The sequence below is a fragment of the Lissotriton helveticus genome, chromosome 3_1 (genome assembly GCF_964261635.1).
Source record: "Lissotriton helveticus chromosome 3_1, aLisHel1.1, whole genome shotgun sequence".
NCBI lineage: Eukaryota > Metazoa > Chordata > Amphibia > Caudata > Salamandridae > Lissotriton > Lissotriton helveticus.
In genome coordinates this window covers 921,783,043-921,806,324 of record NC_136061.1, presented here as the reverse complement: position 1 = coordinate 921,806,324, position 23,282 = coordinate 921,783,043, and the positions used below count along the sequence as shown (strand labels likewise).

Here is a 23,282-nt window from a genome sequence, read left to right as displayed (position 1 = left end):
GGCAATTAAGTGATTTGTCCAGAATCACAGGATGTTTGAGCCTCCCGTCAGGCTCGAACCTGGTTCCCCAGCTTCAAAGTCGGCCACTTTAGCCTTTAAGCCACATACTTTTATTACAGGGTCTTTTTTTGAAAATCAGACCATATCTTCTAGGCTAAACATCTATTTCAATAACCACAAAAAGCAAGGGTATTGTTTCAATAACCTCAAAAAGCAAGAGAATGATTCACTGCCCATAGGCACTGAAAGTATGAGCCCACCAGGGGATGTTGGGAGTATGTACTTCATCAGCTTTAGAAAAGATAACAATGAAAATATGACCATCATCATTAGAAATATGTCTCCGAAGATTCCTTGTGAAGAACACACAACAAAAAGCCAACAACACTGCAACCTTCATTTAATCAGTAAAAAGGTAAATGCCTACTTTTCCATAACTTCTTCACAGCGCATCAAAAAACTTTCAATTTTGTACAAGAAACTTTGAAATGAAGTTTATGTAAACTAATTGTATGTATCTTTTCTTTACAAGTATAACATTCAATTAAAAAAAGTATAGCTTTTACCAACTTGCTTCATTTGTAACCAGTGAATAGAAGTTAACATTCACTTGATTGCTCAAAATTCTATGGGTGTCTGTCTATAAAAGGCTTTTTCTGGCGTGCATAATATGAGAGCATACAGTGGTCACACTACTGGCTGGCGTTAATGTCCTTCATTGTTGCATTCACATCCGTAAGAAGAAACTTATTTCGTAAAACTTCAGATATGAGACTAGCAGGATCTTCTTCCTGGACGGAACTTCGACTTCTGCTACACCTGCAACAGCAATTATAAATGTTAGAAATACTTCTAGAAGAAAATAGTAATTTAACTATCATTATTCTAAGGTCTGTCACATTATTACTGCAATTACATTCTTGGATAAAAAACAATCTTCAGAGCAGATCAATTGTAGCCATCTGTGGTGGATAAATGCTGAATTTTGCAATCTTAAGCCCTCAAAATCTTCTCTGGAGGCAAGAATCCTTCCCTTTACACTCTAAATTAAGTACTCCGGCAATTAATTCTCTGAGCGATGTTCTCAGAAAGCATTTTTTCACGGACAAACCCAGATCGAACTACTTAGCAGTCACTTTCCTCATGTGACCAACACAGCCCTGAGGGGATGAACCCCAAACGAACCAATAATCCACACAAAGACTGGTGTGAAGGCCACGCCACCTCGAACAAGTGGTCCTGACAACGTCCATATCTAGTTAAGTGAAACGCAGGCAAAGTGGATCTCATTTAATTGGTAATGCACCCAGACAGCTACACATTAAAGAAATCTAAGATGGAGCAAACTTATTAGAAAGTCAAAAGAGGACCCCAGCACTTCTATGACACATACCCATTCCTTGAAGCTGAAAGGGGAACATGAATTGTGCCAAAAAAAAACTTTCAACTATCATTGCTCAAAGTTTTTTCTGGACAATATTTTATTTGCTTTTTAGCTGCGAGCAACAAAAATAAATAGCAAGAAAAGTAATACAAACTTAATCAGAGTTTACAGGTTACAAAATGCTGCACCCCTATTCTGTGCCGATTTATGAACTGTTTAGCAATGTTACAGCTAATACAGATGTAGGCTGTTAACTAGCGTACATATTTCAATCACCTTTGATGAGAGTACAGATTGATCATTAAAAGATACCATACAGTAGTACTCGGATAAAACAAGTTACTTACTGTACACTGTGGAACTCTAGTATAGATATCTTTTATAGATTCACATACTTGAATCTTCCCAGTTGTCATGGTGGGAGTCCCACGGTAACAGAAGAAATAGCAGTAAGAAAACATCACTATAGACCTCCATAGCACAGAAAACTCAATAAAGTAACTTTTCAGCCTAATTTTATGACATCCAAATTTCAGCCAATCACAGCAACGACCTTAAGGTTTCCTTCCCCACAGAGCCACCATACCTCCTATTTCAAGCACAAGTGTATAGGGATACAAAACTCTGAGGTAATTGGTGAGCCTAATTGGGGAGGAGGGAGAGTCGCATCTGAACCTATTAAATATATCAATACTAAAGAACCATAGCGTACAGGTAAGTAACTTGTTTTCTCTCCAGTATTGTATCTTTTATAGATTCACATGCTTGAATCAGACTAGTAAGCAGTATAAACACAGTAAGAGAAAAAGAAAAGGTGGTGGGCAGGCGAGCCATCCCACCATGACGTGAAACTTGTAGCATCAGAAAACAAGTGAGGAGAATAATAAGCATTTTTTTTTTGAAAGTATGTTTTTATTGCAGAATTACAGATAAACATCGAGAATGTCAACCATCAGCCCGTCCCCACACAAGAGACCACTTTGAAAAACAGTAGTACACAGCCCATCAGCCCACATCCCGGAGGCAGGGCGGCGTTAAGTCAGTGTGCAAGAGAGGTCTCCCCGCCTGGCACACAGGGACGGTAGGTCAACAACACAATCCTGGTTCTGCATTTTCTGTACCCTCAACAACAACTCCCCCTTCCCAATCGCTCCCTAGAGGAGACGTACCCACCACTCTGACACCATCCCAGCGCAGTAGATCCACAGAGCCTAACCCGCCCCTATTGCAACAAGTCAATCCGCATGGTGGATACTCTGCCCCATCTGCTGCAATGCTCTAACAGGACAGACTACGTACTCCTCTATCCCTCCCCCCCTCTAACTGCTGCTAGTGCGGGTGGCTATGATGTGCGTTGGATATAACAGTGCGTCGTCAATACTGATCAAACGTTCGTGCTATCAGTTCCCTGGAACTCAGCCTCCGAGAGTCTTTCCTCCGTATCGACCGTTAAGTGGTCACTCAAAGCTTGCACAATCGTTTCCCAAGCCCTAGCCGCCTCCAAGCCCTTCTCTTTCCCCAGTTTCGTGGCCTGTCGCATTCTCACCACACTCTCGCACCTTGACCACTTCAACAACTCATTCGTCCAGCGTCCCACAGCCGGGCCTTCCTTGGTTTTCCAACGCCAGGTGATCTCCCTCTGCGCCAGCATTAGTCCCAAATCAATGAACTTGCTCGTGACTTTCGTTTTGGCCGTGTGGGGAAACCACAGCAGGAGGCAAGCCGCCATGTCGAATTCCACCTCCCTATCCGTAACTGCATTTAGAAGGGCGCCCACCTCAGTCCAATACGTACCCAACTTTGGGCAACCCCACATCATGTGGTCCAGTTCAACCCCACCGGCCAGGCATCTCGGGCATGCCGCGTCCCGCACCTTAAAGTGCCGGCGGAGTTTCCCCGGGGTCAGATATGCCCTATGCAAAAGGAAGAAGTGTATTTGTTGGAACCTGCCATTCCTACTACCTTTCCACGTCCGAGCCAGAATGTGGCCCCACTCAGGATCCGGAATAGGCTTGCCCACACTGTCCTCCCATGTAGCTTTCAACGCCGTTAGTGGTTCCAGCCCTTCGTTCAACATCCGTGATTGGAGACAGGTCACCACCTTGATTGTACCCGCGGCCATCACCACATATTGGCAGGCCATGGTCGTGCTCGGTTCCGTCAGTCCCCCCTTCCAGTGCTTCCGTATTGCCATAGTTACCGCAGCGTGTATGAGAAAATCCCCATCCGGGAGACCAAACTGCTCCTGGAGCACCGCAAACGGGGCCAACACCCCCTCCACAAACAGATCTCCCACCATTTGTAGCCCCAGCTCTTCCCACACCGCTATCGGTGACCAATCGCCCCCATGCGGTAGAGCCGTCAACATCCCAATGGGAATCTCCGGGGCATACGGCCGTACCGCTCGCGCCTGCCTCAGGCTCCTGTTCCAACAGAGACGGAGGGTTTTTTCCTCCAAGGTAAGCCCCCGCAATGCCAACCGCTGCTGCATAACAATATAGGAGAGGACGTGCCTCTGGATACCCATCCCCCGGACCCGGTCAGGACCCCTAAACTCCCTAGCCACATTCTGCGTCAGAATCTGGAGCTGGGCTGCCAGATAATATAATTCAAAATCCGGCACTGCCAGCCCTCCCTCAAGTTTGGGCCGAGTCATGGTGTGCAACGCCACCCTACGTCTACCCTGTCCCCACAAGAACCCAATAATCATTGATCGCAGCTCCTGAAAAACCCGCTGCGGGATCCAGATAGGCAAGGTCCTGAAATAGTACAACAGTCGAGGGAGCGCCACCATTTTCAACAGTGCTACCCGTCCCTGCACCGACAAAGGTAGAGTAGCCCAGAAGGACATGCAGCCGCGCAACCCTCTGATACACCGCCCCACATTCCCCTCCAGGAGGCTCCCCGTATCATGGCAGATCCGGACTCCCAGGTATGTAAAGCACCTGTCCTCCCATACCACGTTCGCTGCAAGAGCAGGGCGCTGAGCCTCCGCTCTCAGCGGGAAAACACAGGTCTTACCCCAATTCACTTTGAGCCCCGAGAGTTCCCCAAAGGAGGAGAGCAGTCTCATGGCTCCACGCAAGGCCAACTCCGTGTCCTCCAAGTATAACAACAGGTCGTCGGCATATAATGAAATGTGGTGAGTATTACCACCACAGCAGATTCCAAGAAAGGAGTCCCCCGTCCTGGCCCGTGCCGCCAGCGGTTCCATCGCAAGGGCGAACAGAAGGGGAGAGAGCGAGCAGCCCTGTCTAGTTCCTCTACGCACCGGATAAGCTGATGATATAAGCGGCCCCACTCGCACCCTGGCCGTGGCCGACGAATATAGTATCTTCGTCCAGCTCACAAACCCCTCACCTAATCCGAACTTCTCCAGCACCGTATCCAGGTAACACCACTCAAGGCTGTCAAAGGCTTTCTCAATATCCACCGACAGAACAGCCGACGCTCCGTCCGAGCCCAAAGCATCCTGCAGTACACCGATCAGCCTGCGCGTGTTGATGGCTGTGTTCCTGGTAGGGATAAACCCCGCCTGGTCACTGTGCACCAACATGGTCATATGCGGGAGCAGTCGGGTAGCCAGTATACGACTCAAGATTTTGTAGTCTACCGTCAGCATGGACAGTGGCCTGTAAGACGTCACCTCCAGTGCATCCTTACCCGGTTTCAGAAGCGGGATCACCAGCGCCTCTCTCATGGAAACGGGAAGGCGCCCCAGTGTCATCGCCTCCGAGTACACCGCCAACAATCTGGGCGCCAGTACATCCGCGTATTTGGCATAAAACTCAATAGGCAGCCCATCGACCCCCGGTGTCTTGTTCCTGGCCATCTGTTTAATAGCCCCACGGATTTCTAGCAGGGTGATCGGACCCCCCAGATCCTTCGCCGGCTCCTCGTCTAACACCGGGAGCTGTACCCCGTGTAAATAATCACTGATATCCGAGGGACCCGCCGCCAACCTAGTATCATAAAGGCCCGTGTAATACCGCTGAAAACGCTGTAAAACGGCCTTCGGTGAATGGACCACCTCCCCCGTTTCGGTTTTAATGCACAGAATCGGGCCACTCCTCGGTACCGGGTCAGCAATCTTTGCCAACAACGTGTCCACCTTGTCCCGCTCCGCATGGACCTTTATGAGGTATAGCTTATAATCATAACATCTCAACCGTTCCGTTTCCCTTGCCACCACCTCCTTCGCTTCCAACAGTCGTTCCTGCAAGTCCGGTCTTTCCGGCCTAATCCTCTCCATGTCTCGCAACACACATTCCGCTTTTCCCAAATCCGCCAGAACGGACGATCGTACACTCGAGAAGCGTCCCATGCACACACCCCGCACCACCACCTTCATTGCATCCCACTCCAGCGACCTCGTTGCAGTCGAGCCCTCATTCTCCTCAAAATACAGCGTTAAGCCCTGTCCAATCGTTTCCCCAAACACCTGGTCCTCCAAAGTGTCCGGCCGTAACCTCCAGGTAGGGATCTCAGTTCTTACCCTCTGCCACCTGACCGCCACCAGCAGAGGGTTATGGTCCGAGACGGTCCTAGCTAGATACTCAGTATGGGTCACCATGGCCGCCATATGGGCGTCACACAATATGGAGTCAATTCTGACATGTAGATCGTGCAGTGCCGAATGAAAGGAATAATCCCTATCAGTAGGATGCTGCCTCCTCCACACATCCAGCAATCCCCACCTGTCCTGCCATTCCCTTCTACGTTCCGATAGCTTCCGCACCGGGGATTCCGCTAGCGGCGGGTGGGACCTATCCCACACTATATCTGTGATAGAGTTAAAGTCCCCTCCCAGGATAATGGGACATGTCAGATAATGGGCCAAGGAGCCTGACAGGACATCAAAATAACGGGCCTGGTCAACATTAGGAGCATAAACACTACATAACACCACCTCAGAACCATGCAGCCTCCCTTTCACTGCCACATATCGACCTCTGGGATCCACCACTCGATCCGTGACCTGGAATGGGACCCCCGCCCTGACCCATATCAGCACCCCCCTCGCAAACGCCGAGTAAGAGGTTCCAAACACTTGGCCCCGCCACCTTTTCTGCAATGCATCACATTCAAGTTTGGTTAAGTGAGTTTCCTGTAGCATGGCAATTTGAACACCCCGCCTCACTAAATAAGCATGCACTTTGTATCGCTTAGACATTGTTCTGAGACCTCAAACATTCCATGTTAAGCACTTCACATCAGGTGACGACCCCATTGCTGCTGTCACTCCTCCCCTTCGCCCGCATCAACCAACCCATCACATCATTGCAGCCACACCCACCCCCCCGAACACCCCAAAAAACTACCCCAACCCCACTCCCCAGGACAGGACCTAACAACGGTGCTTCAGCCTCCATCCAAACCCACAACAATACACACAGTTCACTAACCTGTGGCAGCCGCCACAGGAGCCGTAAGGGCAATAGGGGGGTAACTCGGCACCAACCCGCGGCAGGGCAACCCACACCCCATGTCCAAGATCCCATATGTAAAGTGCAACAGAGTACCTGCTAAACGCTGGCCAACTGGATAAATGTTCACCACTGCAGAGACTCCAGCGCACCCCAACAGTTACACATTAAACAGCCCATCCGCCGTTTGCGGCGTGGCCGATGGTCCCACAGAGCTGTCCGCCTCGGAGAGTTCTCCACCCGACTTGCGGCCCCCGCTTTCCGATTCCGAGTCCTCCTCCAACTCCCTGAGCAGCGAGCCCGTGATCGTCGCCGTGGCAGCCAACGCTCCTCTCCGTTCCGCAGCTAGCGCTTCTTCCTTCAACGCCTGCTTTAGCCTGTCGCGTTTGCGGATCCTCTGAGACTTACGGATCTGCGTCGGCCTCTTCTTCTCCTTCCCATCCTTGTGTTGGCGGTCAGTACCCATCCTATACCTTTCTAGCCATGACCAGGCCTCATCAGGGGTGTGGAAAAAATGAGTCTGTTCATCCAGTATCACTCTCAGCCGGGCCGGAAAGAGCAGTGAATATTGAATACCCTCCTCTCTAAGTTCTTTCTTGACCGCAAGGAAGGTCGCTCTATTCCGCTGAACTTCCTGGGTGTAATCCGGGAAAATAGTCACTCGGCTATTGTCCACTTGGAAGGGTCCCGCTGATCTCGCCCTCTGTATCAACAGGTCCCTATCCCTGAAATGCAGAAGCCTGGCTACCATTGGCCGGGGGGGACGGCCCTGCATGGGAGGACGAGATGGGACCCTGTGCGCCCTCTCCACGGAAAAGAACGGGGACAAGCCTTCAGGAGCAACCGTGGATCGGAACCAGTCCTCCATGTACCGCACAGCATAGTCCCCTTCAATTTTTTCCGGCAGGCCCACCACCCTAACGTTGTTCCGGCGGTTGCGACCTTCGGAGTCCTCCGCTCTCTTCTCCAGCGTCGCCAGTCGGGCCAGGATATCAGAAAGTTTATGTTCCGCCGTGACCACCGCAGGCTTAAGCTCCTGAAGAAGCGATTCATTGTCTTTCACCCTATCCGACAGCTTGGCGTGATCCGCCCTCAGGAGTCCCAGCCCCGTAGCCACCTGCCCTATGTCCTGGTGCAGGGACTCCTTGGTCGCAGTAATCGCCTCCAATATGCCATCCAGGCGAGCATTCAACCTGCGTTCCTGTGCTATGGTATCCGGGCATTCTTGTCGGGCGTCAGCCCCGTTCGGCCCCGCCGTCGCGTTCTGGCCCCTTCCAGCCGCCATATCGCCATCCACGTCCGCCATCAGAGAGAGCCCCCAAATGTTCGACACAGCACTGGGGGTCGAACTGTACCGCTGCAGCCCCCAATCCGCAGGCCGCGCCTGTGTCCTGGAGCAGGCGCGCTGCACTCCACCGGGGGACGTCCTGCGCAAGGAAGCACCACCGAAAAGAAAGAAGGAGCAGTGTCCACGTGTGTCCCCAGGAGCAGCAGAGCCCCGCGCCTCCTGCGGGTTCCAGCTATACAGTAGCACGGGGCCACATCCCACTGAGCCCCCGCGGCAGAGGATGGCCCTCCACCAGTCGGTATCTCGTTGTCGGCTCACACTGGAGACCCGAAAGCGGAGACAAGGAGCGGGCCCTCGAGCTCGCCACTTCCGTGGCCCCTTCAACACAGCCCTCCGGGCTGGACCCAGGAGAGCCCCCAGCGGTCCGATACAGCGGCCCCTGATGTCCCCTCAGTGCGTGTAGGCGATCGCTAAGGAGAGCCGCCCCACCACGTGTGCGCAGCTTCTCCAGCAACCTCGTAGTTCCAGCCGAAGGTCGGGTACAGCCCGGGCCCCGGGGCCGCCCTTCAGGCCACTGCTCCACCACAACTCAGGGGTCCACTGCCTTGCGCTGGCACCCGGCAGCCTCCGGGACGACCACCTCTCCTCCCCTCCGCAATCGCCAGCCGCAGCCCCAATCTCCAAGGGCCGCCCGCCTCGTGGGCCTGCACAGCAGTGGGGGAGGGGCCACCAGCCCTCCCGTCGTCAATCCTGCTAGCGCTTCCCCCAGCGCGGGTGTCGCCGGCCCCTCTTGCGCCTGCAGGTGCCGTCCCGCCGGGCGTCCGCCGGCCGCTGCCACTCCCGCACCCCTGCCAGGCAGCTTAGCCGACCTCCGTCACCGCCGCCTCGGGGCCGCCGCCGCCATCTTAGGCGCTGGATCGCGACCCCGCAGGAGCTCCGCGCAGGCTGCCCCCGTCGCCGCCGGACACCCGCTTCTCCCGCAACGTTCGCCTCTCGGTGTCGGGTGCGGGGGGGGCGAACTTTCCGGCTGTCGAGCCAGCGCCGGTGCAGGGCTTTACAGGAGAAATGTGGGATCCTGTAAGGAGCTCCGGGCTCACGCCGCCATCACAGCTGGCGCCCAAGCCATGCCGAGGAGAATAATAAGCATAACATTTACAATCAGTATTTAAAGAACATAAAAGGCTAAAAGCTGCCTACCTTAGGCAAAGAGACTTCGAAGTGTAGCTTGTCCAACAGTGATATCTGCCCTCTTCCAACCATCAAGGCAGTAATGCTTTATTAATGTGTGAACGTTACCCACGTTGTCGCCCTGCATAAGTCAGGAAGGGATGCTCCTACAAACAGGGCAGAGGAAGTCGCCACTTTCCTAGCTGAATGAGCTTGTGTTTTCGCAGGAAGCAGGCGGCCAACTTTTTCATGACAGTAGGTAATCGTTGAGGTGACCACATGAGCAATGCTGGCACTTGTCAAGGCTTGTACTTTCCTAGGTGCCAAAAAAGAGATCAGTAGCAGAGAGGATTTGCGGAAGATCTCTGTTCTTAGTAAAGAACATTTTAAACAATCACGAAAATAAATGGAATTAGCACACATCAATTATAAATCTTATTTAAAGTTCATTAGAACATCAAGTGTCCATGATGATTTGAAGAAAAAGCAGGTCCAGATTTTTCTTATGATCACAGAAGTTTTTCTTTATTGATAAATATGTTCAGTTGTTAAAATCCAATATTCAAAAATTTCATTTAGCCAACACGTTTCGTCTCAGGAGAGACAGGGCTCAGAATTATATGCACGTTGTTTGTACGTATTCCATTAGTAAAGAGAAACTCTAAGACACAAATAAAGTGCCACGGTAATCATCTTCGTATGATGAAGATAATGCAGACGGTAGCATTGGTAGACAGGGTTGCCAACAGCAATGATCTCAGCGTCCATGCGTGAAGCTTCCAACTGAACATATTTATCAATAAAGAAAAACTTTTGCGATCATGAGAAAAGTCTGGACCTGCTTTTTCTTCAAATCATCATGGACACTCGATGTTCTAATTAACTTTAAAAAAAGATTTATAGTTGATGTGTGCTAATTCCATTTCTTTTCGTGATTGTTTTTGGGGTTTAACCCAATAGGAAGTGGGTTTCTAGCACCATCTCCATACAGTTAAGCCACTTTTAGTGACAGGTGCAGGATCACTGATTCAACCCTCTTTGTGTTTTGTTCTCCAACATTTTAAATAACGTTTAATGTCCAGTGAATGCAACACCCTTTCCGCTGCGGACGATGGATTAAGAAAGAAAGTTGGTAAGACAATCGGCTCATTCAGGTTGTAAGTTGAAGGCACCCTAGGTATAAAAGAAGGGTTAGTACGTAGGATAACCCTGTATGGGAAAAATTGAAGATACAGTTCTTTTATAGTGAAAGCTTGGATCTCACGGATATGTCTGGCTGACGTAATGGCCAAGAGATAAGCCACTTTCCAAGAAAGGAACTTGATTCGCATTTGAGTACTGGCTCAAAGGGAGAACGCATTCGTTGTGACAGGACGGTGTTTAATTGCCACAGAATTGGAGGCTTAACAGGCGGAAAAGCTCTAAAAATTTCCATTCTTAAATTCTTGAGTCGATTAGACCACAGGGAAGTTTGATTTGGCGTCTTCTATAGCTAGAAATCGAAGCAAGGTTAACTATCACGTAAGAGTGAAAAAGTCCTGATTTTGCTAAGTGCAAGAGATAAGGCAGCACCTGCTCCGGAGAGAATGAGAACAGATGTAACGCTTGTGAGATACACCAAGCACAGAATCTCTTCCATTTAGCTGTGTAACATTTCAACTTGGAAGGAGCTCCAGACTTTTGTAGTATCGAAGAACACTCCTCGGAAAGCATAAAATTCCCATTTTCAGTGTGGTGAGGAGTCAAGCCGACAAATGAAGAGAGAGAATTTGTGGATGAAGCACTTGGCCCTGGTTCATGCAGAGAAGATCCTCCCTTGGAGGAACGAGAATCGGAGCACACTCTGATAGGGGATGCAGCTCTGTGTACCAGAATTGTCTTGCCCAAACTGGAGCAATGAGAATGAGCAGACAAGGCTATTGCTTCATTTTCTAAAGTACTTGCGGAATGAGTGAAACGGGGGAATGCATAGGCAAACATCCCCGTCCAAGGAAACTGGAAGGCATATCCCCACGAATTTGGATGAGGATGTCTGTTTGCGAAAAGAGGACACTTTTTGTTGAGGAACGTAGCGAACAGATCTAATGTTGGGTAACCCCAGGATTGAAAAATCACCTTCAAATGCTGGTCGTTGAGCTTCCTTTTGCGACACAGTTTGGAGGCCCTGCTGAAAGAGTCTGCTTTCGCGTTGTTATCACCCAGCAAATGCCCCACTCGCAAGGAGACGTGGTTGACAAGGAGCCATTCCCATATCTGTTGAACAAGAAGGGAAAGCACTCGAGATCACGTGCCACCTTGTTTTTGGAGGTAAAACATTGTTGAAGTATTGTTCGTCCTGACACACCCTTGATCCGAGGCAGGAAGGCTTTCAGTCCCAGAAACACTGGGACTGAGTTTCAGAATGTTTATGTGGCACTCCGATTCCTGTTTGGAATACTTGCCATGAACCTGAAATTCTTGAAGGTGAGCCCCCTCATCCGTCCACTGATGCATACAAGGTCATCACCAGCTGTGGCACAGAGTGAATGAAAGAGAGGCCTTGCAAAAAGTTTTCCTTGACTATCCACCAGGCCATTGCTGCTGAAATGTGAACCTTGTGGTTGAACAAGCCTTGAGACTGAATCCACTGTTCAATGAGCTGCTCCTGCTGCGGTCGTACGCAGAGCCGGCAATTAGGGGTGAGGGGGATGCAAGAGGACATCATCCCCAGCATGGACTTGTACTGCCTCACAGAAATTAACTTTGTTGAAAGAAGCTTTGTTGTACCCAGAATCTGCATTATTCTTTCTAAAGAGGGAAAGGCCTTGCCCAGATCTGTCTCGAGACATACACCTAGAAAGACCAATGATTTGGCTGGGATAATGGGCAATTTTCCCAGATTGATGCGAAGACCTAAAGACTGCAAGATAACCTGACAGGCTCTTGTTAAAATCTCTGCCGCTTGAAAAGACTGCGCCTTTATGAGCCAATCATCCAGGTAAGGGAACACCTGATGACCTGAATATCTTAGAATGGACTTGGGTGAACAACCTGGGAGCAGATTTCAAACCGAACGGAAGCACTTTGAATTGGTAATGGCACCCTACTACTTTGAACCTTAGAAATTTTTGCTGCGGAAGGTCGATGGGAATATAAAAATAGCGTTGAGAAGATCGAGAGGGGCCAGATAATTCCTTTTCTCCATGAAAAAAAGAATCGCATGAAGAGAGAGCGTCTTGAACTTGTTCAGCATTCGGAGCTCCGTGACTGGTCTCCATATTTTTTTTTGATGAGGAAGACGTGAAAATAACCCCCCCGATTTTACTGGTTGAGGTGTATTTCCTCTATGGCCGGCTTGAGAAGAAGTGACCTTATCTCCTGTTTAAGAATCGGAAGGCGACAGTGCAAAACATTCCGTGGTGGAACATTTGGAGGATACTGAATGAATTCCAGTGTGTGGCCGTGCTGAAAGATATCTAGAACCCATTTGTCTGAAGAAATGGAGTTCCATTTCCGAAAGGATGCAGAGAAGACGTGATCGTGGTGTGGGACTACGGTAGCAGAGGCCTGATGAACTTTATTGCCTGAGTCTTAGGCCTTTCCAGTAGATTGCTGCCTCTTGCGTTCTGCCGGTTTTGAATAAGGCTGAGCGGTGCTGGATTGAAAAGACTGGTTGTATGGCTGGTAGGTACTCTGCGGATATGGCTGATACCGCTCTTGAAATTGCAGAAGGGATTAGTATTGCCCCTGCCCTCTACCCCGAAATGACTGAAAGCAACGCTGTTGGTGATTGCCTAAGGCTTTGGCCGTGTCCGTGCCAGTCTTCATAGATTGTGGCGACTCGTCTATGTGCTTACAAAAAAATCACTCTCCTTCGAAAGGCATGTCTAAGACCTTGGGCTTGGACCTCTGGACGAAAGGTGGTTGCCTTTAGCCATCCGTGGTGATGCAGAACCCTGCTCCTGCCATCTGGCGAAACACAGTGGATGAAACGTCTATGGCTATTTCAATGAGCTCTGAAGACACTCTTTCTTCCTCCAATAGAATATCTTTAGGCTCTTTTTCTCTTCCGGGAGATACTCCACAGGATAGAGAGGTCTGACCACATCTGCCAGTCATATCTCCCAAGAATAGCCATGGCATTAGAGGCTCTAATGAAGGTGGCCGCCAAATGCAGAGAATCTTTACTAATGTTGTTGAGGCGGCGGCCCTCCTTGTCCGGTGGGGCTGTGCCTGGAGACGCTGGATTCTTGGCTCTTCTCTATGCTGCTTGCATGATGACCGAGTCCGGCCTCATATGAACAATCAGGCACGCAGGTGAGTCGTCAGGAGCCTTGTATTTTTTGTCCAGTTTTGGAATGACAGCTGGGACGGAGGTAGGTGTTTTCATCAGCTTCAGCCCTTCTTGCCATAGAAAGTCAACAATAAGGATTGCACTCACTGAACGTTGAGTGCCTGGCTTAAAATCATATAGAAAACATTCAGAGTGTTTAGCTGGCATTGGTAAATCAAAACGTTTGGAGGCACGATCTAGAAGATCATGAAATCTTTCAGTATCTGCAAGAGGGGAACCTGCAGAAGGAGGGATGAGTGATGGTGGGTTAGAGGCTATGTAGTCATCCCATTCTTAACAGACCTCTATGCCTGTTTGTGTTTCCCCGTCCTCTGTCTGAGTATCCAGAGTACCCTCTGGGATGACTATAGGAGGAGGTATGGTCTTTTCCCTGGTAGATTTGGTAGTGCTGTGGCCCAAAAGAATTGTGGGTACCTCTTGGGAAGGTAAAGGGCTCTGAAGAGCATTTGTGTCCGGAAAACGCCTGTAATGGTTGTCAATCATATGATGGAGATCAGATACCAGAGACACTGGAACGTTCATTGATGGTTCCCTAAACTGATGACCTATCATCATAAAGGCAAAGTTCCTGGAAGGAATCTGGCCTCTGCATGACAAATGTGTCTCTTTCTGCAAAAGAAAATACCCCTGCCAGGTAAGAAGATTGATCATTGTCCTCAATGTCCTTATATCAGAATCTTGCCACTTGACCCTTAACTGTGATGGACTGTATGCTGGGCCAAACATACTTTCATCCTCTGACTCTTGGAAGTCCAAAAGGTGAGCAGGAGGTAAAGGGGATATCTTGGAGAAATCCTGAATCTGAGAGGGCTGAAGGAGACTAATTTGTCCCTCTGTCAACGGTCCAGTCGGCTGGCGTGATGATGGTGCAACCAACGATGCAATAGTCTGCTGCACCGTTGGCGGTGGGTGGACTGCTTTTGTCTGCAGGACAGTGGTTGATTGTGAAATTCTCATTGATGGTGAAGGACTGGTCGACTACGTTGATACAGTTGACGACGAAGCCATCAACGGTGCAGGTACCTCAGGTTTTCTTGAGAGTGGAATCTTAGACGACGATGCCGTCGACAGTCGAGAGACTGGTCTCCAAGAGGAGTCAGAGAATCAGACAAAGGAGCTGAAGAAGGCTTTGAAGCCTCCGTCTGCGGTTTCTTGTGGTGTTTTGGTTCAGGTTTGTCCAGGGACTTCGATCTCTTAGAGTCTCCATGATGTGAGGAGGGACTGCCCTCCTTTCTTTTCCTTGAGGAAGAATGGGCCTTTTCCTCAGGTTCAGACTCTGAGAGGGAAGAAGCCTTCATCTCTGCACCCAGAGTAGCATCCTACCCTCCCTGTCATTGAGGGTTTTGGCTGAAAAAGTGCGGCAATGCTTGCATTCCCTGGGTTTGTGGTCAGGCACTGTTTTTGGGGGTCTACAGAAAATAGCCTACACTTCACCACAGGTGAACAGGGCCTAAACATCTCTTTTTTTAGACTCTGGCATCTTAAGAGTAAGGAAGGGCAAAACGTTTAAAGTCCTAAAAATACCTTGAGAGTAGCAAAAGCTGAGACTGGAGGTCAAAAGTTGAAGAAATACTGTAACTGGGCAGAACTCAGGGAGACTCCCTATCACACGACGTGGGGTAAGAAATCTGAGGTTTGGTGGCTCTATGGGGAAGGAAACTCTGAGGTCTCTGCTGTGATTGGCTGAAATTTGAATGTTCTAAAATGAGGCGTTAAAGTAAGTTTTCTGTTCTATGGAGGTCTATGTTGATGTTTTATTACTGCTATTTCTACTGTTACTGTGGGACTCCTACCCTGACGACGGGGAAGATTCAAGCATGGGAATCTATAAAAGATACAATACTGGAGAACTGCCTTTCCTGGAGTAGTTTTTGTTTTCTAAGTTTGCATTTGGCTGTTGACAAAACCACAAAATCTTATTTCCAGGTGTTTAGTGTTGGGATGGCTAGCGGTTTTTATAGTGCAGCAATTCATCCATTTGCGGGAGTTAAAACTAGCTCCACTATTTTTGTTTGTTGTCAGTACCTTTTCTTAGGACTATCTTGACAGCCTTGTTTATTGTGACAAATCGATGATAAAGTATATAGGCCTGATTAGCTCATTGGAAAAAGGTTATGCCAGATGCCGCAGGTCTGATCTGTTTATTATGAAAAGCTATGTCAATGGCAGTACGCCTATTGTTAAAAGTGTATATTAAAGCCAATGGGTCATCAAGGGTGTTTTGGTATTTCACAGTGTTGAAGCCACAAAGACAGGTATTTTGTTACATAAACATCCCACAGATCAGTTATTAGTTTTTAGGGTAGTAGAAGATCTGCACAGTGATACTTCTTGCTAGACCCTCTTAGGAGGGAGTGTGCCAGGTTTACTTGCCTGCCAGGTTCTTGTAATACAACAAGCATAGCATACAAATATGCATATACGTAAGACAGGTTTGGATTAACCCTCTACAATCTAAGATAAATGGTGCATGAAGCTTTAAAAAAGCATTGGATTCTCATAAAAGTGCGTAAGTGCCCTTCCTCGTTTTTCTATAAGGTAGAAATGTATAAAGTAATGGAATTTTTGATACTTTTGAGATATGGCTTTTCGTTTCTTCTTTTCTATTTTATTGGCAGTATATAGTCTTTTTATAATCGGCTCTTTCTGGAAGGAATAATGTGATCAACTGAAAACATTTGCCATTTTTGGAAGGATATTCCTAATCTATTTGATTAAGGTAAGCAGATGCACAGTGAGTTGTCAGAAAACAGCTTATAATTTGGTGACTTGGATACAGCCATTTTGGTTTAGCAGCAATGCATTTGTGCTAATAGCAAAATGGTTATACACAGGAAAAGTACTCCGGATTGGATAAATAGGGAGTTAGATTCCCTATTAAACAAGGTATCTTATTTGAAGAGATTTGATTAATGCAAGAGGATACACTTTGATTAGTCTGGGAACATGTGAGCATAAACCCAGAATTCTGAGATTCTATTTAAAAATACATCATGAAAATGGTGATTTATTTGGCTAAATGGTAATTAAGTAAACTCAGTCGCAACAGTTAGTACACCAAGAATAATTTCCCTAACAGAAGAGTGTGATTTTAATCGAAGTGATTGTTCACTAATTTACAGGATCACACCAGATCCTCACCTGTCAGAACGATCACTAGTTGTACCAGAATCAAAGCGGTGTATATAAAATATATAGTATTGCAGCGTGAATACTTTTCTGGACTCACATGCTATGCATTATTCTGCCATGCAGTGGTTGGGTCTGAAATAGTCTTTGTGGAGCAGAGGGATATGTAATAACTATAACCTTGTACTTGCATACTGCGCCTGTGTGTTTTTTTTGTTTAGGTAGAGCGGATTAAGTATACTCCTTTTAATTGAGACAAACTCACACTGCTACAGGTTCGAAATCAGATGGATTACGTCTTTTCTCATCTAAATAACCCAGATGATCCACCGCCTAGCTTTCATCTCTGAGCCCAAGGAGATCACCTGCGGTGTCCCCCAGGGCTCATCCCTCAGCCCCACGCTCTTGAACGCATATATGATCCCGCTGGCCAACATAGTCAGATCCTATGGTCTCAACAGCTGAACACAGACAAGACAGAAGTACTGATCTTTAGCAACAGCAGTAACACATAGAACGACTCCTGGTGGCCATCAGACCTAGGACCCGCCCCCCACGCCAGAAACCTTGGAATCATCATTGACAACAAGCTCACCATGAAATTACAGATCAATATTGTGTCCTCTACCTACTTCCTCCCTCTGTGCATGCTACATTCGATATACAGGTGGCTACCCCTACACACAAAATGCACTGTGACACTGGCCTTCATCACCAGCCGACTGGACCACGGCAAATCCCTACCCTACAGAAACTTCAGACCATAAAGAACACAAATCCTCGGCCTTCTCCGATGAACCAACAAACATCACAACCCATCTCAGGCAACTCCACTGGCTCCCCATACAGAAGCGAGGCCAATTCAAGCTGCTGACCCACACGCACAAGGCTCTATACAACTTAGGACTCGTCTACATTAACCAACGCCTGAACGCCCACCAACCGTGGAGAAGACTATGCTTCGCCTCCCTTTCACATACCCATACTCCCCACGTCTACCAAAGCAGACGTGGAGGAATCTCCTTCTCCCACCTTACAGGAAAGACCTGGGACCATCTCCCAACACCTCTGGACCATCACCTTACTTTCAGAAATTCGATTGGCCCACAAGATCTGGCTGGGTCTCTGGGACCTGCAAGCACCTGTATACCCTATCTTGTGATTAACAGTGTTTCATAAATCCAGATTGATAAATAGATATAGTGACACTGCATATTTATAGTTACCAGTTAGGATCCAAAGATTCTATAAATTGTATTGCATCGTCTGGATTGTTGAAAAAAATGCCTCTTTCCTTTTGCCTCAATAGACAGCCTGGAGTGGGGGGGGAGTAAAGCATATGGGATGTTCATGGTTCACAATTTACCTTTGACTTAATCCAATGTTCCTATTTTTCTGCTTTGTAAGGCCATAGTCTGTGTAGAATGAAATGTGGTTCTAAGTTTATTCAAAGTTCTTTGCTGGTGTGCCACTGTTAATAACTTGAATTTGTGAAAATATCTCTTTAAATGAATCATGATGGTTCTGGGAAGTGACCAGGTGGAAAATGCTAGCTTGGTGTCCTTTGTCCTCCATCTACATGGAGGATCAACTTTGTATTCTGATCAGTAAACAAGGTGGGTATAATGTCTTCAAGGAAGGAGTTCAAGGGGATGGTTTCTATTCCCTCTGGCAGGCCCCTGGGGCACATGCTATTGCATCTCAATCTTTCCTTGAGGTCCATGAACTTCTCTTTAAGCCTCTTCAGTATGAATTGTAAGTTGGCTAATTGGGTTGAATGGTTCACCCCTACTATTGTGCGATTCAGCTTGAAAATAAGTTCTCTAATTTTAGCCAGGTCAAGCCTGAGTAAAGTGAAATGATTGCCAGATGGTAATTTTTTTCTAAAACGGACCTTCAGCTCTCCATAATAAACCATTTTATTTCTGTGTTAGATGGAGTCTCAGGATGATCTGTCATGTGTGCTGGATTGGCAGAAGTGTACATAATTTTGGAAAAGCTGGCCTCTACTGTGATTCAAGCAGGATGATGGTAGAGTAGCTTCTGCATTTTGGTGGGTCTCAGAGTACACTTGTTCCTCTATCGCACATTAGCTGCCTTATTAGATCATCAAAAGACTGAAGTGCCTCAAAAGGAGTGCCAAAGAGAAGTATCCACAAGTTTTGACACCCTGGCTCAGTTTTTCCAAACTGACTGAGCTATATGCTGCCAGCTCCATGCCAGATTCCACCTTCAAGATGTAGGATCAGCTTCCACACCAAGGTGCAAGTATCTAACTCTGTATGGTAGGGCGGCAATAGATGTGCGCTTATCTATCAATCTTTGGTTGGACTTTGAATCACTTACTACAAAGACTGCAATAATAGAAGAACTCATAACTTTGTTGTATAGCCTCACTTTGTCATCTGATCATGCAATCTCCTAACGGTGTGATTATCTTTGGCTTCACCTTCGGGCCTGCAAGTGTCTCTCAGTGAGTACCCCTCCACCTATATGAAGGACTAGCCCATGCTGCAGCTCTGTCGTTTCTGTGAGACAGTGGAGCGATACCGATTTTGATGACCAGCTTGCAAGAGCCAAAGTCAGATAAAAAAATCACTTTTCTGGTTTGTCCTATGCAGAGACCCACCCTCCAGGGGTCACCAGCAGCATCTAAAGGGAGGGCACATCAATGTCATGCAGGGTCCCAGATAAAAAGGCCTAATCTGTGCCACAGCAATCCATGCTGTGAAGCGCTGTCATGCCGGCCAACAACAGATGGGACTCCTGGGTTCAGGCCACATCTCTTCACCACCCACCTACAGGGATAGAACAGTGGTGCAACACCAGCCTAGAAAATGTTGGCAACCATGGTGCAGACCTAACCTAGCAGCCCTGTGAGGCATCAACAGCCGTCGAAACCAATCTCACAGCCACATCAGCATGCCTCAAGAGCCACAAAGCAACAGGCATTGCCGCCAGTGCTGAACTTGACAGGGGGTTGCAATATCACGGATAAGCAATTTCAGAGAGTTATAGGACAGAGTTATCAGGGTTTTACTGGCAGCGCATTGAAGCTGTGTTGGAGTGCATCTGTTCAGGAGTTCTAAGATGCTTCTTTTACATTTTTCCACAGCAACGAATCTGTAACAAAAACCCAGAATGAGCTCTTGCAGGTGAACTTTTATGTGGCACCCAAGAACTTAAACTTCTTTAAATTACCCCGGATGTTACGAGACAAAGTGATAAAGAGGATGATACAGGGGATGATATAGTTAAGACCTACCACATAAAGCACATATGGGTCTTTGGTAATATTTTTCCAAGCTGCACAACCCACTCAGTGTACAGTTCACTCTTTCACATCAGCACATTGCTAAATGTGATTAAACAACGTATTTCTTCTTAACATACATTACGTAGTGTGCATAAACACAATGCAATTGTTGTTACTTTTGAGTAATAATACAATTGTTCATCGTTTGTGTGTATAGCACATTCGGTGCTTAGTGCCTTGAAATCAGACAGGTGGATTTTAATAGAGACCGGAATAGGCTGCCTTTTACTGATATGCTTTTGTTGTTATATATTTTACCTTAGAACAAACAAAGCAAACACAAGGAATGATGGACGGAGCGCTGAAACTTTTCAGAAACTGACCCCCAGTCACAGTTCTGGGATGAACCCCTCATCATTCATTAACTTCGCCACCCCAGTACCGACCCAGCCATTTGCAAATCAGTCTTGACCCTGTTCCTCATGGGAACAGTCCAGCCCGAACTGCCATGCCAGGTCTTCCCTGGACCAGAAAATAGCCACCTGGGACCTTCATCTAACCTGCATGACCCCATTGCGGCTCCCACTGGCTGGTAATTTTCCCCCAAGCTAACTACTTCAGTTGTTCCTCGCCAGACGCTGACTTTTTCCAAGTGGTCTGGTCCTGTCACATGATGGTTCGGTACTGGTGGAAGAGCGAAAGCATTTGAAGTCCTAGACTGGCCACTAGTAGGTTTCCTTAGGGTTGCTCTGCTAGGTTTACTAGAGGATTTGGGAGGACTGAGAATGGGGTGCACAAGAATCGGGGTTGCAATGTTGTTTACCAAACAAGACATTGCTCATAAATGGAGAACCGTGAACCCTCCCACAGTGGCTGAATGACGGGGGGGGGGACTGGTGTGCTCATGAAAAGCCCATTTATGTGACCTGAGGCTACCCACAAAAACATGGGAATATCTGGGGCAAATGTTGGGAATATCATCGTTTGGATCTGGAGGATTGACCAATTTAAGTGTATGAAATATAGCGTTTACTGTGACATGGTTAATATGACTATTTTTCACACGTGTTTGGAAAGCAAACAAAAAAAAAACAAGACTTTTGTCCAGGATTCAGACATACCAATCTTTGCTCTGCTTCATCCTGTGTATATCCTGAAGAATGCCCATCATGTCAGCAAAACTATTGGACTTTGACATAGACACAGAATCTTCTTCGTCGGCAGCACAACTAGCATCATTTAGTCCTCGACCACCAAATTCTGATGTTGACGAAAGCAGCATGGTGGAAACTGATGGAATGTCAGGGCTATCCAACTCTTCTTCCTCTGATATGTCACTGATTACAAACGAGGCGGAGGAATGGACAGGTGATCCAAGACAAGGGAGGGATGACAGGTCTGACCTTTCTGACACTAGATCAGTCATCATTGAAGTGGTACCTGAAGTAAAAGTATATGCAGTTTTAAACAATGTAGCTCTATTAACAGCATGTTTCTATTTTAAAAAAGCTATAATCTCCTGACTATTTTGCAAGACTTCCAAAACCTTGTTGTATATTTATATTAAACAGTACCTGTATTTAGAGAAAGACAGCCAAGAACATGAAATCCATTTTGTTTTAATATTTGTTTTTCTAATTTCCACAACACTTTAAGAACTCATGTAACTGGATGACTCCTTTAAAACATAATGACTGAAGGATCAACAATGTTTGGTAAAAAATTATACTAGACTGCATATATGAATAGTACATGCCCAAAACCAATGAGTGATTTCCCATCATTCATTCATTCATTCTTTAATGCAGCTGCTTATGCAATATTCAATGTACAATGTATTCTGGCCCACAGAGACCAAAGGGTATGACAAACCAAATAAAACAAAATTAATTACAAATAAGAACTCTGCACAGAGTGGAGAATTTCCTGTGGCATGGGCGAGGGATTTATTTATTTAAAACATTTCTTTAGTGCAAATGTCACCTAACAGGTATCCTGGCGCTATTGGTATAGGTTGCTCAGCTAAATCCAAGGTTCCCGGAATATAAACGACATTCATAATACATTTTACATTTTTTGCCCAGCTACTCTCTCTTTGTTAGGCATCATAAGGTTAGGAGCCCACAACAAATCAAAGGAACCCATTGGTTTAATAAGGAATGTATTATGGCCCGCAAGTTTCTATCGGATGCGATCAAGGCAGGTGATCCTGTCACAATACGGCCAGCTAGACTAAACTATAGGAGGGCCCAGGAAAAGACAAAGAAATCATGGGATGAAAGCAGATGGCCAGACATCAGACTAGCTTGTGTTAGTAGTAGCTCCAAGCAGTTTTGGAATATAGTAAAATGGGGCAGGGGAGGCAACCCACCAACAACGCAAAGTCATGTAGCTCAGGAGCAATAGGCCAACCACTACAAACCTCAATATGCCAGTAGTATAAATGAGGGTAATCAGGCCGAGCTCCCGCACTTGTTTTATCAAGGCACTCTGTTTGAAGTGTCTGACCTTATTACCGCGCTTGGAGCAGTAACTGGTGGAAGAGCACTTGGCCTAGATGGTATCCTAGCTGATATATTCCTTCACGACAAGCCAAGATGGTGCGGTAGTTTGTTCTAGTAGCAAATGGAATTGCCCAAGGCGCACCAGTGCCCGATTCCTGGAGAGGGGCGGAGATTAACCCAGTTTAAAAAAAAGGGGATAAATCCCACTCAGGTAGCTATAGGCCTATTCGTCTAATAGACTCCTTGCAAAAAATAATGGAGCAGTTAGTTTTAAATAAAGTTCAAGACTGGATTGATGAGCTGGGCATTTTGTCTCTGTTGCAGGCTAAGTTCCGGTCACATATTAATACAGTTGCCCAGGTGTTCAGGTTTCTATTAGTGTATTGGAGGACGGTGGTCCTAGGCAAGGGCAGCTTGTATGCTGACTTTGTCGATCTTAAGTCAGCCTTTGACCTAGTGTCCTGCAGAAAATTATGGACAGCACTGCAGGAGTTGGGGATGCTTCCCGAACTGCTTCCCCTCATTGCTAGACTCCACTTTTCCCAAATTCGCTGGGGCACTCAGGTCTGTCACCAACCGCTTCCCCATAGTGAAAGTTGTTCGCCAAGGCCGCATCATGGCCCCACACTATTCTCTTTGTTCATTAATGGGATTGCAATGTTTTTAGAGTCCAATTCTACTGATGTCCCAGTCCTAGCTGGTGTAAAAATCCAGATTTTAATGTTCGCCGATGATACTTTAATCACCTCAAAAACAACGAACAGTCTTAAGCGAGCATTGAAACTTTGAGGAGTT

The 23,282-nt window shown here is 47.2% G+C and overlaps 1 protein-coding gene across 1 annotated transcript in view; it reads right to left on the bottom strand.

Moving 5' to 3' along the window:
* Positions 1–383: 383 nt before the first annotated feature.
* The window catches only part of MTFR1L (mitochondrial fission regulator 1 like), a 126,871-nt gene continuing 103,972 nt past the window's right edge, over positions 384–23,282 (bottom strand). Inside the window, exons 7-8 of the mRNA XM_078681259.1 lie at positions 21,105–21,423; positions 384–819 (exon numbers count right to left, since the gene is read on the bottom strand). Of these exons, the coding sequence (XP_078537385.1) occupies positions 693–819; positions 21,105–21,423 (446 nt within the window). The 3' untranslated portion in view covers positions 384–692. The remainder of the gene's footprint in view (positions 820–21,104; positions 21,424–23,282) is intronic.